At 43.1% G+C, this 17,104-nt stretch overlaps 3 protein-coding genes across 3 annotated transcripts in view; all 3 read right to left on the minus strand.

Moving 5' to 3' along the window:
* The window catches only part of LOC310713858 (uncharacterized protein), a 74,676-nt gene that overhangs the window by 31,779 nt on the left and 25,793 nt on the right, over positions 1-17,104 (minus strand). The gene's annotated exons all lie outside the window — the stretch shown is intronic.
* LOC310714143 (protocadherin beta-16-like) lies at positions 6,918-13,442 on the minus strand. The gene is made up of 2 exons (XM_083519206.1): positions 7,689-13,442; positions 6,918-7,366 (listed from the first exon to the last, which is right to left on the minus strand). Exon 1 carries the CDS (start codon positions 13,041-13,043, stop codon positions 10,614-10,616), a length of 2,430 nt encoding a protein of 809 aa, XP_083375332.1. The 5' UTR covers positions 13,044-13,442; the 3' UTR covers positions 6,918-7,366; positions 7,689-10,613.
* LOC310713827 (protocadherin beta-16-like) lies at positions 13,215-16,698 on the minus strand (the record flags this gene model as incomplete). The annotated part of the gene is made up of 2 exons (XM_083518393.1): positions 14,171-16,698; positions 13,215-13,289 (listed from the first exon to the last, which is right to left on the minus strand). The coding sequence occupies exons 1-2, from the start codon at positions 16,625-16,627 to the stop codon at positions 13,215-13,217; spliced, it is 2,532 nt and encodes an 843-aa protein (XP_083374519.1). The 5' UTR covers positions 16,628-16,698.

A 17,104-nucleotide genomic window follows, 5' to 3' on the forward strand; every position in this document is an offset into this window, starting at 1 on the left:
GAATATTGTTTTCCCGTATCTGCATTTCAAATGAAGACTTTTCAAATACTGGAGGGTTGTCATTGACATCTGAGATCTCAATGTTAATCACTCTTGTTGAACTGAGCCTGGGGGAGCCCTGGTCAACGGCTGTGATGGTGATATTATACTCTGAGACCTTCTCTCTGTCCAAGGGACTTTGGACCACAAGCTGGTAATAGTTATTCATAGTGGATTTTAACATAAAAGGAAGATTTACCTCCACAGAACACATGGTTCTGCCATTGTCTCCGGAGTCTCGATCTGTGACAGTGAAGAGAGCCACAAGTGTCTCCAGGGGAGAATCCTCTGCCAAAGGACTAGTGATGGATATGATGGACACCTCAGGGACATTGTCATTCACGTCTTCAACATCTACCAGGACCTTGCAGTGACCTGAAAGACCCCCTCCATCTGTTGCTCTGATACTCATGTCATAGCTGGCTTCTTTTTCATAATCAAGCTGACCAGAAAGGGTGATTTCCCCCGTGATTTCATTGAGGTGAAATAGATCATATATTTCTTCAGGCACTCTGTAGAATGAATAGGCAATCTGTGCATTTGAACCAAAATCCAAATCTATAGCTTCCATTTTGAAGACCAGAGTTCCCTGTGGGCTGTTTTCCTTTAGCCTTACTTTATATTCAGAATGAGTAAACTCTGGGGAATTATCATTATTGTCAAGAACATCAATATTTATTTGAACTGTGCCTGTTCTCTGTGGCTCCCCTCCATCCACAGCTGTGAGAGTCAGTCCAAAGTATGAGTCCTTCTCCCTGTCCAGTGGCTTCTGCAGAACAAGATCCACATATTTCCTTCCATTTTTGTTGCTCTCCATGCTAAGCATGAAATGTTCATTGGGACTGAGAGTGTAGTTTTGGATGTTATTTATCCCCAGGTCCTCATCTCGGGCAGATTCCAAGGGGAAATGTGTATTTGGAGAGACATTTTCAGGAATTTCCAAATCAAATGCCTTTTTAGAGAATTTGGGGACATTATCATTCACATCTTCTATCTTGATTTCAATACTGAAGATCTTTAAGGGGTCTTGCAACACAATTTCAGTGTTTAATAAGCAAGGATCAGTCTGGCCACATAATGTTTCTCGGTCTATTTTATCATTTATCAACAAATTCCCAGTTTTGCTATCAAAACGAAAATATTGCTTACTGTTCTTGGAAACCAGCTGGGCTCTGCGAGCAGAGAGCTCCCCTGTTCCCAGTTTCAAATCCTCCAGCACATTAGCCACTAAAGACCCCCTTTTCTTTTCTTCAGGCACAGAATAATGAAGTGAAATACTCAGTGATCCAGGAAGACAAAGAAAAAGCAAAAAATACAGACCTTGTTCCTTTCTGTAGCCGTCTCCCATGACTCAAGAATCTCTGGCCAAAAGATGAAGTTTCTGAGAGTCATCCAATGATAATCTCTGCTGCTGTGGAAATGAATTTGATGCTGCCGTGTTGATGGCTTTGCTGTGCTCTATGTTATCTCTTTATTGCATATGAAAGTCACCCGTCCTTTGTTCCAGCCACCTTTTTGCTCATGGCTTCCTGTGAGTTCCTTCACAAAATTCTGAATTCCAGTTCATGTCTTTGCCTGTACTACCACCGTGTGGCTGAGCAAAGAAAAGCCATCAAGATTCAGTAAATAACACTGAATGCAGAGCACATTACACTGAACAGGAAAGGTTCAGATTCACAGTTTCTTTGTTCATAAAAGACTGTTTTATTACTAGGAAGATGCCTCTTTTCCATATGAATGAATGCAAATATCACAAAACAATGCATTACCTTCTATAGTTCTTCTACACTGTTGTGCATGGGATTCAATCTAACATGCGAAAATTCAAGTTGCACAGCACATATGGTGCTCTTGTGGAACAATCTCCCTCCCTCCCACCTCAATCAAACATTTTGCAATAAAGAAATTGACAGGAAAACACCTTGGAAAATGTAGGGTTACTATTGCTTCATTCAAGTGCCATATGGCTTTCACACAGGGAATGTAGCAGGCTATTAATATCTACATAAGTATTAGGATAATAACACCATATCAATTTATATACACAGCTGTGTTCTTTTTTCCTCACTTCTCCCCCCTCCCCCTTTAAAACTTTCTTTCCTTCTTTCTTTTAAGTAGTAAGAATGAATGATCAATAAACTGGTCATATGGAAGCAACCTGCATCTCAGCTTTTGCATGACACCCCCCTCCCATGCCAAGAGTTTAAAGAGGTTATGAAGTTATTCTATAACACATCAAACCACAAAACTATAAATATGAAAGTTTATATCCCTCTATGCAAGGGCAGAAAGAACAATATCATAATACGACACAGGTAAACTGAACAGGAAAAATATGGGAAGAATTTCAAATTCACATTCAGATTTCCTGCACTCAGCTGAATTCAGGCTTGCACCTCACAGATATAGGGGGACCAAACTAGAGGGAGAAAAGGTTATTAATTGAAAGATAATTATTTGAAAATCATTAATAGTTGGTACTTAACTCAGAGTAGGTTGGCTAAGATTTATAAAACAGAATCAGATAAATGTTGGAAGTGTAAAGAAACGGAGGGAACTTTTTCACATGTGGTGGACATGTAAAAAGGTAAAAGTATATGGGGAAATTGAAAATTGAAAAAAATGTTTAAAACTACTTTAACACACACACACCAGTGTCATTTTCGTTGGGAAAAACCCAAACTAAAATTCCTGGGTGTGAGAAAAGGTTATTTATGTATGCAACAATTGTGGTCCGTGCTTTTTTAGCCCCAAAATGGAAAATGATAATCTCTGCTGCTGTGGAAATGAATTTGATGCTGCCGTGTTGATGGCTTTGCTGTGCTCTATGTTATCTCTTTATCGCATATGAAAGTCACCCGTCCTTTGTTCCAGCCACCTTTTTGCTCATGGCTTCCTGTGAGTTCCTTCACAAAATTCTGAATTCCAGTTCATGCCTTTGCCTGTACTACCACCGTGTGGCTGAGCAAAGAAAAGCCACTAAGATTCAGTAAATAACACTGAATGCAGTGCACATTATACTGAACAGGAAAGCTTCAGATTCACAGTTTCTCTGTTCATAAAAGACTGTTTTATTACTAGGAAGATGCCTCTTTTCCATATGAATGAATGCAAATATCACAAAATTACCTTCTATAGTTCTTCTACATTGTTGTGCATGGGATTCAATCTAATACGCGGAAATTCAAGATGCACAGTACATATGGTGCTCTTGTGAAAACAATCTCCGCCCCTGGCCCTCAATCAAACAGTTTGCAGTGAGGAAAATGACACGAAAATACCTTGGAAAGTGTATAATAACTTTTGCTTGATGCCATATGGCCTGCACACAGAGAATGTAGCAGGCTATTAATATGTATATATTGATTACATCATGGGAGTGCATTACATTGATTTTTTGTATTTTTTTCTTATACACAGCATTGTTCTTCTTTTTCCTCATTCCCCTCTTTTTTTCTTTGTATCACTTTATTTCTTTTTTTAAAAAGTAGTAAACTGGTCATCTGAAAGCAACCTGTATCTCAGCCTTTGAGTGACACCCCCTCCCATTCAGAGTGTTTAAAGGGGTTATGAAGTTATTCTATAGCACATCAAACCACAAAAATATTAATATGAAAGTGTATAGTCCTCTATGCAAGGACAGAAACAACAATATCAGAATACAAGGACACAGGTAAACTGAGCAGAATTTTTAAAGTAGAATTTCATACCCGCATTCATATTTTGTGCACTCAGCTGAATTCAGGCTACCACCTCACAGATACAAGGGGACCAAACTAGAGAGAGAAAATGAAATTAAACCATACTGAAAGGATTCAAATGCTGAACTCACCTGGATAATGTTTTGACTTTCACCTGCATGACTGGGGACTCCTTCAGAATCATTGGAACTCCTTGGATTCAACTGAGTGTTAGGAGGCTCCACAGAGAAAACAGGAAACAGGGGCCTGAGAAACCTGAACTCGCTGTTCAGAGACCCACCAGCTAAGCACACCTCATAGTTGTAAGCCTGGGATAGAGATCCAGCACCAGAATCCGCAGAGTTCTCCTGGGAATCAGGTCCCACCGGGAAATTGGCTCCAGAGTTGTAGGTTCCTATGAACTTTTCACGTTTCTGCAACTTGATTACAACAAACGCCACTACAGAAATGAGAAAGATGCTTGAGATGGCAGCCAAGCAGATGATCAAATACATCGTCAGGCTGGGGTCTTCCTCCTCCGCTGTTTCCTCCTTTGGGAGAGCCACACTTTTCAGATAAGGGTCAGAGAAGCCGTCCACTAGGAGGATTCTGAGCGTGGCAGAGGTGGACTGGGGAGGATGGCCGTTGTCTCGGACCACCACAATCAGATTCTGCTTGAAGCTGTCTCGGTTGCTGACCGGCCTCAGGGTGGTCACTTCTCCATTCTGGGCCCCCACCGTGAACAGACCCGGCTCTGTGGCCTTCAGCAGCTGGTAGGAAAGCCAAGAGTTCTGCGCAGAATCCCTGTCCACAGCCACCACCTTGGTGACCAGGTAGCCAGTCTCTGCCCCTCGGGGAACCAGGTCATTCAAGGGGGAAGTGCCATTCTGGAGAGGGTAGAGGATGAAGGGGGCATTGTCATTTTCATCCATGACCTGAACGCGGATGGGAACTTCGGAGCTCAGTGGAGGGGAACCTGAATCCACAGCCCTCACCGTCACCTGGAAATCTTGTACTTCCTCATAATCCAGAGACCGGATGGCATACAGGTTCCCCGTTTCAGAGTTGATGGAGATGTAAGAGGATGTGGGGCCATCGTTGACCTTCCCAGGCAAAAGCGAGTAGGTCACTTTGGCATTCTGCGCTGTGTCCAGATCAACAGCATGGACCGAATTGATCAGAAGACCAGGAATATTGTTTTCTCTTAACTGCATTTCATAGAATGGCTTTTCAAACACTGGAGGGTTGTCATTGACATCTGAGATTTGCACATGAAGTATTCTTCTGGAAGTGAGTCTGGGAGAGCCCCTGTCTGTGGCTGTGATGGTGATGTTATATTCGCTGACTTTTTCTCTGTCCAGTGGTTGTTGGGTCACCAGCTGGTAATAATTGTTCTCCGTGGGTTTGAGCACAAATGGCAGGTTGACTTCAGTGGTGCAGGCAGTTCTGCCACTGTCCTCAGAGTCCACGTCTGTGACACTGAAGAGGGCCACCACTGTGTCTGGGGGAGAGTCCTCAGGTAAGGGACTGGTGATGGAAGTGATTGATATCTCTGGGGCATTGTCGTTCTCATCTTCAATGTCTACAATTACTTTGCAGTAAGCTGAAAGCCCTCCTCCATCTGTGGCTTTGATGTGCATCTCATAACTGGTGATTTCTTCATAGTCAGTCATCCCTACAATAGTAAGTTCCCCAGTGTGTTTGTTTAACTTGAATGATCTCAACACATCTTCTGGAACTTCACTGAAGGAATAAGTGATGTGAGCATTGGTACCAGAATCCCTGTCAGTGGCTTCCACTTTTGCGACCAATGTATCCAATGGGCTGTTTTCCATTAGTTTCACTTTGTACTCAGATTGTGGAAAATGAGGTACATTATCATTAGCATCCAGAATATCGATGAGAAGCTGTGCTGTTCCAGTTCTTTTTGGGATCCCCCCATCGATAGCTGACAGAGTAAGATAAATCTGTGGATTCACCTCACGGTCTAGCGGTTTCTCTAACACCAATTCTGCATATTTGCTACCATCACTGTGACTTTTCACATCCAGCCTAAAATGTTCATTAGGACTAAGGGTGTAGTTCTGAACAGCATTTTTTCCTTTGTCTGAGTCTTGAGCTTTCTCCAAAGGAAATCTGATATCCACAGGAGTCTGCTCAGGTATTTCAAGAAGGAATTGATTTTTAGAGAATTTGGGGGAATTATCATTCACGTCCTCTATCTGAACTTCAATTCTGTGTAGCTGCAATGGCTTTTCCAGCACAATTTCAGACAGTAGAACACAAGGTTCATTCTGACCACACAGGGACTCCCGATCTATTTTATCCTTTACTGTCAGATCCCCAGAATGAGGATCCAGCTGGAAATACTGCTTGGAGCTCTTAGAAACCAGCCGGGCTCTCCGAGCAGACAGCTCCTTTGAATCCACTCTCAAATCTTTTAGCACATTCGCTACCAGAGACCCACTTTTCTCCTCCTCTGCCACTGAATAGCGGAAAGACTCACACACTGCTATTCATGCACAGAGACACAGGGAAAAAGACCAAACTTGCCTGATCTTGAGATGCAATTCCATTCTCCCAGCCTCTCCTCCTGAAATGCAAGGCATTGTCCTCTTGTCTGTTCCAAGGCGTGTCTCTTCTTAACTGTATTTTTCTTCTGAAAGTGACACTGTGTCCTGCTTATTCCTACTGGAATTTCTGAAGACTGGCTTGCAATAGGGATCTGCTGTTTTTCCTGTGCTGATTCCTTTGTCTAATGGCTACAGCTCTTGAGGAGAGCAACTGCTGCTCTTCAATTTCCTTCTTTTATCTTGTGCAATACCACCACCTTGTGTTTGAACTATGTTATGGCGTTATGAAAACCAAAAGTTTTTCCAGAATAAGAGCTGGTAAACATGAGCATCCATGTGGCAAGGCAAACGGCTGTCACCCCAATGGAGCATAAACCCCATATTCCCAGCTTTCTTTTTTTTAAGAGTTTTTTTAGAACCTGAGATATGAAATAAAGCTTTTTTTTTCTTTTGATGATGATGATTTGGTGAGAAATTATAGTATTACCACCATACAGTGTTTTAGTTTCATGAATTGCTAGAGACACAATATGGGCTGTATGATTTGTTTCCATCTAAGGCATTCACAGTATACATTCACTGAAATCTATGGGCATGATTTTATTTTTTTTTAACATGCATTGATCTCTTTCAATTCCACTTAGTTGAATGCAATCCTTGGAACATTGTTCCTGCTCCCAAAATTATTATGTCATGTTTTATATTTCTTAGGCTGCTGAAACCTCCCAATGTTTGTTCCCCAAATCCCCCCCCCCATTACAGCCTAACCTACAGTACCCACAGGGCTGCTGGGAGGGTAAAATGGGGAACAGGAGAATTATGTAGACCACTTTGTACAACTTTTACATTATTAATGTAAAACTAAATAAATAAAAACAGCCTATCTTCCAAAAAGGGAAGGAGAAGCTTTGAATGAAGGAGAGTTCCCAGCCATGATGACTGATTCATGAATATACACATTTCGATATGAAGTTTGTAAATGGTCTATACCTCTGCGATTCTTCAAAGGGCAGTTCATGTCATGTCCTTCAGGCAACTGCACCTCTTTCTCTAAAGCATACGCCACACACAGGACTGGATTTAGGTTTGTTTAGGCCCTAAGCTACTGAAGGTAACGGGCCCTTTATATGTCCAGCTGTCTTTTGTCAACAATAAACTGTAGCTGGTTTTTGTGTTGAATATATGCTATATGGTAATTCCTGGACCTAATAGGTATCGGAGGAGCGTACACAACACAAAACACTGTTGCTACATGTAGGTGTTTTTTTTATCTTATATTTTGGAAATGTACATCCAGGGGTTTTTTTCTTTATTTTTTGGGGGGCCCCCAAGAGAGTGGGGCCCTAAGCTATAGCTTGTTTATCTTATATGTTCATCCAGCACTGGCCACACACACATGCCCTTCCAGACATGCTAGCATTCTGTATTACCAGTATTAAGGTTTCCCTGGCCATTCAGTCCTTTCAGTTCCTCACAGAGGATGAATATGTGTGGTTCAATATAAAGTTCACATTCATCTGTAAACATGGGCATGTGAGGAAGAGTCCCTGTTACTTACTACTCATTTAACTGGGTTCCTTCTTCCTAATGTGATATATACAAGTAGGAGCCCAGTACAAAATGTTGCACAGATTAGTAAAACAGTTCAGTGCCCCACACAAACCCTCTATTCTTTCTCTCTCTTGCTTCCCTTCCCCATGGGACATTCCTTCTCTAGTCCCCTCTTTCCCAGCTGAACGTTCTCTATAGCTGGGGCCCAGAGAGGAACCTCTGTGTCCGATCTTATCCCCAGTCAGTTGGGTCTCCCACCTTGTGACACCTGGCATATCTGCACACACAGAGTTCAGTCAACACAGGACACTCCGATCAGCCATGGGTAGAAATACAGTAGGACACTTGCCATAATGCATATACTTAATACAGATGTTTATATTGATAGTTATACTTTATGTATAAATCTCATAACCTAAGATAATACAGATCTTGTAGAACACAATGAGAGACAAGTTTCTAAATACTTCGTGACCCATTATGTGGTGTGGAAGTTGTTTATAGGACATGATATTTGTTCCAATGAAATATCATTTAAAGAATCATGTAGGAATAGAACAAACTTCAGTTCCATACTGAACATCTCAACATGCACCCGTGGAATTGATTTATGCTGTATGACAGCTGATTACCCTCAATGGCATTTTTGCAGGTTTCTGAATACAATGGGAGACAATACTACTTAAGTCTCAGGTGGTTGCTGTGACCAGCAGAATCTTTTTCTATCTCTTTTAGGCACCAGGTATTTCTGGGGTGTTTTACAACACAATCCTAACCAAGTCTAATCAGAGGAAAGTACTATTCAATTCAATGGTGCTTATTCCTAGGTAAGTGGGGTTAGGATTGCAGCCCTAGTCATCATCATATGCTGTGGTCCAAGGATGTTGCCTAGACACCAACCCTCTTCCCCACTTCTGGGTTCTCAAGCACATGCTTCTTGGCTCAGGGGATAGGACCAAGTTGCTTCTTTAATTTGTGCTGAGGGTGGAGGGAACACAAGAGTCTCTTCCAAGCAATGGTAAAGACTTCTGATGTGCTTGATCTGACATCAGTCTGGTGGGAACTCAGGTTACAGGGTCTGTGCACGGCTGAGTGTTCTGTTCAGTAGATCTTACAGCACAATCTTAACCATGTCTAATCATGTCCTGCACTTGCAGGAAGGCACTATACAAAACATATGTTGCCAAGTTTCAAAGTAAAAGCCATAGAACTTAATGTCTCCACTCCTCATTTCTCATTATAATGGTGGGATGTGATTCAGCCAAATCAGCCTTGACTAGGTTCCTATAGCTAAGAGCATATAGGACTTTTTCATCTCCTTCCCCCATCGCTTTATTGTTCCTCACTCAGCCACAATCTCTCAGTGTCTTCAACTGAAACTCACTTGCAAACTGCACAAAAGTCTCTCAATTTGACCATCTTTTTCAGGGTGAGGACATCCTCTTGGCTAACATTGGCCAAGAAACCCATATTAACTAAGAACTATGAATATGTTTCACTACCATTAAAGCACATACTAGATTTTCCCATTTACCTATGTCAGCAAACCATTGGGCAAAAGATACAATCCAAAAGAGAAATCTTTCCAGAAAAAGCCCCCCATTGATGTAGATTTAAGAGAATGCACAGCACCTGCCAATTTGCCACCAAAGTCCCTCATTACACAACCAGCTCATTCTATCCTAGGTTTGGTATGGACCATCATCAAAGGTACTTCTTTACAATGCCAGGTTTCAATTCAGTCTGTTGCACCATTTTGCAACTATAAACTGCAGAACCTGATTCTTACATCAAAGGGCATGTTGTTCAGTGGTAAAAAAACTGCTCTGCATACAAAGCATGCCTGGTTCAAACCCTGGCATCCTCGGGTAGGTCTGAAAAGATACCTGGACCAATGGTTTGACTCATTAAAATACAGACTTCTATATTCCTGCTTTTCCTGCTTGGCAGGGGGTTGTACTCTATGGCCCTTGTGGTCTCTTCCAACTCTATGATTCTATGATTCTATTGCTTATGTTACCCTCTCCCACATTGTTTATTATAATGGCAGATTACAAGTCAGCCTACTTGCCCTTAACATATTAACAGTTCAAATTATAAAACAGAAAACTATGAGGGCCCAGATTTGTTTGCTCAAAATGTCGATGGTTTAAAAGGCCCGGATACATAAAAAGGTCATCTAACCCTGAAAAGGGTACTCAGAGTTCCTCCCCTGGAAGGCAATTCCACAGGTGGGGTGCCACCAGCAAGAAGACCCTCTAAGTAATGCCATGTATATAACTGGGAAGCCTGCTCTAATCCGGGCTCCTGTGTGCAGGTACTTCAGCAGCTGCAGCTACAGGTATGTCGTCCACACCTTGGAGGTATGTATATTCTGGGACACATTGGTGTATCTGCAGTGGCTATGATGTTCTGAGCGAGTTTTAATATGCAGAAAGTCCAAAGGCAGAGGACCTAAATAGCAGGAGGGCTGAAGGAAAGAATCTGAACTCAACAATGGGCTGGGAAGAGGTGGCCTGCCTGAGAAATGGAAGGGTGGAAGAAGAGAGGAGGAGAGAGGAAACATCAAATGCAGACGATGGACCAGCGATGAAGACAGAGGGAAATGAGGAAAAAAGTTTCACATGAACTTGAAATAAACAGATCATTTTAAAATTGAAGCATGCTCCAAAATAACAAAATATATCGTCAATAAATTTCAAAAGAAATACACGAACATCTTATATGCCTAATTATCAATGTCAAAGTGACTAACTGGTGTACTTGGAAATTATTTCACCTTTTCCTCTGATTCTTCTTTCCCCGCCTGTTCAGGAATATCTTGGGAAGCAGAAGGAGGGGTCTGGTTCACATTGAGGTTTGGGTCTCCCACAGAAAAAACAGGAATGAGGGGCCTGAGGAATCTGAACTCGCTGCTCAAGGACCCACCGGTTAAGCAAACGTCGTAGTGGTAACTCCTGGAAAGAGACCCGCTCTGAGAATCGCCACCGTTCTCTGGGATGTCGGGTCTGGCAGGTGGGAAGTGAGGAGGGGCAGCGATAAAACTTTCCCTGGGATCCCTCCTGCAGATCTTGATGGCAGCAAAGGAAACAATGCAAACGAGGAACACAAAGGAGACTGCAGCCAGGCAGATCACCAAGTACAAGGTCAAGGTCCCATCTTCTTCTTGCTCCTCTTTACTGACCTCCACAGCCTTCATATATGGATCCGAAAAGCCACCCACGGGCACGACATGGAGCATTGCAGTGCTGCTCTGGGGAGGGAGCCCGTTGTCCCTGACCACTATCAGGAGTCTCTGCTTGCTGGTGTCTCGCTCGCTCAGGGCTCTCCTGGTTCTCACTTCCCCATTCTGGGCTCCTATGCTGAAAAGACCAGGGTCTGTGGCCTTCAGCAGCTCATAGGAAAGCCACGAGTTCTGGCCAGAATCTCCATCCACAGCCACCACCTTGGTGACCAGGTAGCCGGCCCCCACCGACTTGGGCACCAGCTCATTGCAGGGGGAAGTGCTGTTCTGAAGAGGGTAGAGGAAGAAGGGAGCGTTGTCGTTTTCGTCTATGATTACGACTCGGACAGTAACTTCTGAGCTGAGGGAAGGAGACCCTCCATCTGTAGCCCTCACCGTCACTTTGAAATCTTTGATCTGCTCGTAATCCAGAGATCGGAGGGCATACAGATTTCCGCTTTCAGAGCTGACTGAGATGTAAGAGGCCACAAGGCCATCAGTGACCTTCCCAGGCAAAAGGGAGTAGGTGACCTTGGCATTCTTCTCGGTGTCCAGATCCGCAGCATGGACTGAGCCAATGAGCAATCCTGGAATATTGTTTTCCCGTATCTGCATTTCACATGAAGACTTTTCAAATACTGGAGGGTTGTCGTTGACATCTGAGATTTGAACATTAATAACTCTTGTTGAAGTGAGCCTGGGGGAGCCCTGGTCAACAGCTGTGATGGTGATATTATATTCCGGGACCTTTTCTCTGTCCAAGGGACTTTGGACCACAAGCTGGTAATAGTTATTCATAGTGGGTTTTAACACAAAAGGAATATTTACCTCCACAGAGCACATGGTTCTGCCATTGTCTCCAGAGTCTTGGTCTGTGACAGTGAAAAGAGCCACAAGTGTCTCCAGGGGAGAATCCTCTGCCAAAGGACTACTGATGGATATGATGGACACTTCAGGGACATTGTCATTCACGTCTTCGACATCTACCAGGACCTTGCAGTGACCTGAAAGACCGCCAGCATCTGTTGCCCTGATGTTCATGTCATAGCTAGTTTCTTCTTCATAATCAAGCTGACCAGAAAGGGTGATTTCCCCAGTGATTTCATTTAGGTGGAACAGATAATATATTTCTTCAGGTACATGGTTGAATGAATACGTTATCTGAGAATTTGAGCCAAAATCCAAATCTGTAGCTTCCACTTTGAAGACCAGAGTACCCCGTGGGCTGTTTTCCTTTAACCTTACTTTATATTCTGAATGAGTAAACTGTGGGGAATTATCATTGATGTCAAGAACATCAATATTTATTTTAACCATGCCTGTTCTCTGAGGCTCCCCTCCATCCACAGCTGTGAGAGTCAGTCCAAAGTGTGGGTCCTTCTCCCTGTCCAGTGGTTTCTCCAGGACAAGATCCACATATTTTCTTCCAGTTTTGTTGTTCTCCATGCTAAGCATGAAATGTTCATTGGGACTGAGAGTGTAGTTTTGGATGTTATTTATCCCCAGGTCCTCATCTCGGGCAAATTCCAAGGGGAAATGTGTATTTGGAGAGACATTTTCAGGAATTTCCAGATCAAATGCCTTTTTAGAGAATTTGGGGACATTATCATTCACATCTTCTATCTTGACTTCAATACTGAAGATCTTTAAGGGATTTTGCAACACAATTTCAGACTGTAACAAGCAAGGATCAGTCTGGCCACATAATGTTTCTCGGTCTATTTTATCATTTATCAACAAATTCCCAGAATGGGGATCCATACGAAAATATTGCTTACTGTTCTTAGAAACCAGCTGGGCTCTGCGAGCAGAGAGCTCCCCTGTTCCCAGTTTCAAATCCTCCAGCACATTAGCCACCAAAGACCCCCTTTTCTTTTCTTCAGGCACAGAATAATGAAGTGATATACTCAGTGCTCCAGGAAGACAAAGGAAAAGCAAAAAATACAGACCTTGTTCCTTTCTGTAGCCGTCTCCCATGGCTCAAGAATCTCTGGCCAAAAGATGAAGTTTCTGACACACTTCCAATGATAATCTCTGCTGCTGTAGAAATGAATTTGATGCTGCCGTGTTGATGCCTTTGCTGTGCTCTATGTTATCTCTTTATCGCATATGAAAGTCACCCGTCCTTTGTTCCAGCCACCTTTTTGTTCATGGCTTCCTGTGAGTTCCTTCACAAAATTCTGAATTCCAGTTCATGTCTTTGCCTGTACTACCACCGTGTGGCTGAGCAAAGAAAAGCCACTAAGATTCAGTAAATAACACTGAATGCAGTGCACATTATACTGAACAGGAAAGGTTCAGATTCACAGTTTCTCTGTTCATAAAAGACTGTTTTATTACTAGGAAGATGCCTCTTTTCCATTTGAATGAGTGCAGATATCACAAAACAATGCATTACCTTCTATAGTTCTTCTACACTGTTGTGAATGGGGGGGGGGTGTCAATCTAATACTGGGAAATTCAGATGCACAGCACCTGCTCTTGTGAAACAATCTCCCTCCCTCCCACCTCAATCAAACATTTTGCAATGACGAAAGTGACAGGAAAATGCCTTGGAAAGTGTATGATAACTTTTGCTTGATGCCATATGGCCTTCACACAGAGAATGTAGCAGGCTATTAATATGTATATATTGATTACAATATGGGAGTGCATTACATTGATTTTTTGTAAAAAAAAATCTTATACACAGGATTGTTCTTCTTTTTCCTCATTTCCCCTCTTTTTCTCTTTGTATCACTTTATTTCTTTTTTAAAAAGTAGTAAACTGGTCATCTGAAAGCAACCTGTATCTCAGGTTATGCGTGACACCCCCTCCCATTCAGAGTGTTTAAAGGGGTTATGAAGTTATTCTATAGCACATCAAACCACAAAAATATTAATATGAAAGTGTATATTCCTCTATGCGAGGACAGAAACAACAATATCAGAATACAAGGACACAGGTAAACTGAGCAGAATTTTTAAAGTAGAATTTCAAACCCACATTCATATTTTGTGCACTCTGCTGAATTCAGGCTACCACCTCACAGATACAAGGGGACCAAACTAGAGAGAGAAAATGAAATTAAACCATACTAAAAGGATTCAAATGCTGAACTCACCTGGATAATGTTTTGACTTTCACCTGCATGACTTGGGACACCTTCAGAATCATTGGAACTCCTTGGATTCAGCTGAGTGTTAGGAGGCTCCACAGAGAAAACAGGAAACAGGGGCCTGAGAAACCTGAACTCGCTGTTCAGAGACCCACCAGCTAAGCACACCTCATAGTTGTAAGCCTGGGATAGAGATCCAGCACCAGAATCCGCAGAGTTCTCCTGGGAATCAGGTCCCACCGGGAAATTGGCTCCAGAGTTGTAGGTTCCTATGAACTTTTCACGTTTCTGCAACTTGATTACAACAAACGCCACTACAGAAATGAGAAAGATGCTTGAGATGGCAGCCAAGCAGATGATCAAATACATCGTCAGGCTGGGGTCTTCCTCCTCCGCTGTTTCCTCCTTTGGGAGAGCCACACTTTTCAGATAAGGGTCAGAGAAGCCGTCCACTAGCAGGATTCTGAGCGTGGCAGAGGTGGACTGGGGAGGATGGCCGTTGTCTCGGACCACCACAATCAGATTCTGCTTGAAGCTGTCTCGGTTGCTGACCGGCCTCAGGGTGGTCACTTCTCCATTCTGGGCCCCCACCGTGAACAGACCCGGCTCTGTGGCCTTCAGCAGCTGGTAGGAAAGCCAAGAGTTCTGCGCAGAATCCCTGTCCACAGCCACCACCTTGGTGACCAGGTAGCCAGTCTCTGCCCCTCGGGGAACCAGGTCATTCGAGGGGGAAGTGCCATTCTGGAGAGGGTAGAGGATGAAGGGGGCATTGTCATTTTCATCCACAACCTGAACGCGGATGGGAACTTCGGAGCTCAGTGGAGGGGAACCTGAATCCACAGCCCTCACCGTCACCTGGAAATCTTGTACTTCCTCATAATCCAGAGACCGGATGGCATACAGGCTCCCCGTTTCAGAGTTGATGGAGATGTAAGAGGATGTGGGGCCATCATTGACCTTCCCAGGCAAAAGCGAGTAGGTCACTTTGGCATTCTGCGCTGTGTCCAGATCAACAGCATGGACCGAATTGATCAGAAGACCAGGAATATTGTTTTCTCTTAACTGCATTTCATAGAATGGCTTTTCAAAGACTGGAGGGTTGTCATTGACATCTGACACTTCAACATGAAGTATTATTGTGGAAGTGAGTCTGGGAGAGCCTCTGTCTGTGGCTGTGATGGTGATGTTATACTCAGAGGCTTGTTCTCTGTCCAGTGGTTGTTGGGTCACCAGCTGGTAATAGTTGTTCTCCGTGGGTTTGAGCACAAATGGCAGGTTGACTTCAGTGGTGCAGGCAGTTCTGCCACCGTCTCCAGAGTCCACATCTGTGACACTGAAGAGGGCCACCACTGTGTCTGGGGGAGAGTCCTCAGGTAAGGGGCTGGTGATGGAAGTGATTGATATCTCTGGGGCATTGTCGTTCTCATCTTCAATGTCTACAATTACTTTGCAGTAAGCAGAAAGCCCCCCTCCATCTGTGGCTTTGATGTGCATCTCATAACTGGTGATTTCTTCATAGTCAGTCATCCCTACAATAGTAAGTTCCCCAGTGTGTTTGTTTAACTTGAATGATCTCAACACATCTTCTGGAACTTCACTGAAGGAATAAGTGATGTGAGCATTGGTACCAGAATCCCTGTCAGTGGCTTCCACTTTTGCAACCAATGTATCCAATGGGCTGTTTTCCATTAGTTTCACTTTGTACTCAGATTGTGGAAAATGAGGTACATTATCATTAGCATCCAGAATATCGATGAGAAGCTGTGCTGTTCCAGTTCTTTTTGGGATCCCCCCATCGATAGCTGACAGAGTAAGATAAATGTGTGGATTCACCTCACGGTCTAGCGGTTTCTCTAATACCAGTTCTGCGTATTTGCTACCATCACTGTGACTTTTCAAACTCAGCCTAAAATGTTCATTAGGACTAAGGGTGTAGTTCTGAACAGCATTTTTTCCTTTGTCTGAGTCTTGAGCTTTTTCCAAAGGAAATCGGGTATTTGTTGGAATTTGCTCAGAAATTTCAAGAAGGAATTGATTTTTAGAGAATTTTGGGGAATTATCATTCACGTCCTCTATCTGAACTTCAATTCTGTGTAGCTGCAATGGCTTTTCCAGCACAACTTCAGACAGTAGAACACAAGGTTCATTCTGACCACATAGGGACTCCCGATCTATTTTATCCTTTACTGTCACATCCCCAGAATGAGGATCCAGCTGGAAATACTGCTTGGAGCTCTTAGAAACCAGCCGGGCTCTCCGAGCAGACAGCTCCTTTGCATCCACTCTCAAATCCTTCAGCACATTCGCTACCAGAAACCCACTTTTCTCCTCCTCTGCCACTGAATAGCGGAAAGACTCACACATGGCTATGCATGCACAGAGACACAGGGAAAAAGACCAAACTTGCCTGATCTTGAGATGCAATTCCATTCTCCCAGCCTCTCCTCCTGAAATGCAAGGCATTGTCCTCTTGTCTATTCCAAGGCGTGTCTCTTCTTAGCTGTATTTATCTTCTGAAAGTGACACTGCTTATTCCTACTGGAATTTCTGAAGACTGGCTTGCAATAGGGATCTGCTCTTTTCCTGTGCTGATTCCTTTGTCTAATGGCTACAGCTCTTCAGGAGAGCAACTGCTGCTCCCCAATTTCCTTCTTTTATCTTGTGCAATACCACCACCTTGTGTTTGAACTATGTTATGGTGTTACAAAAAACAAAAGATTTTCCAGAATAAGAGCTGGTAAACATGAGCATCCATGTGGAGATGCAAGAGAGCAGCCACCCCAATGGAACATAAACCCCATATTCCCAGCTTTCTTTCTTTTTAAGAGTTTCTTTAGAACCCGAGATATGAAATACAGTAAAAAAATATATATTTTTCTCCTTTTGATGATGATGACAATTTGGTGAGAAATTATAGTATTATCACCCTACCGTTACTTC

Source organism: Podarcis liolepis (genome assembly GCF_965112155.1).
Source record: "Podarcis liolepis genome assembly, chromosome: 8".
Taxonomy (NCBI): domain Eukaryota; kingdom Metazoa; phylum Chordata; class Lepidosauria; order Squamata; family Lacertidae; genus Podarcis; species Podarcis liolepis.

Coding starts and splice junctions, on each gene's coding strand:
- LOC310714143 (XM_083519206.1), bottom strand. CDS start 13,043: ATGGGAGACGGCTACAGAAAGGAACAAGGTCTGTATTTTTTGCTTTTC.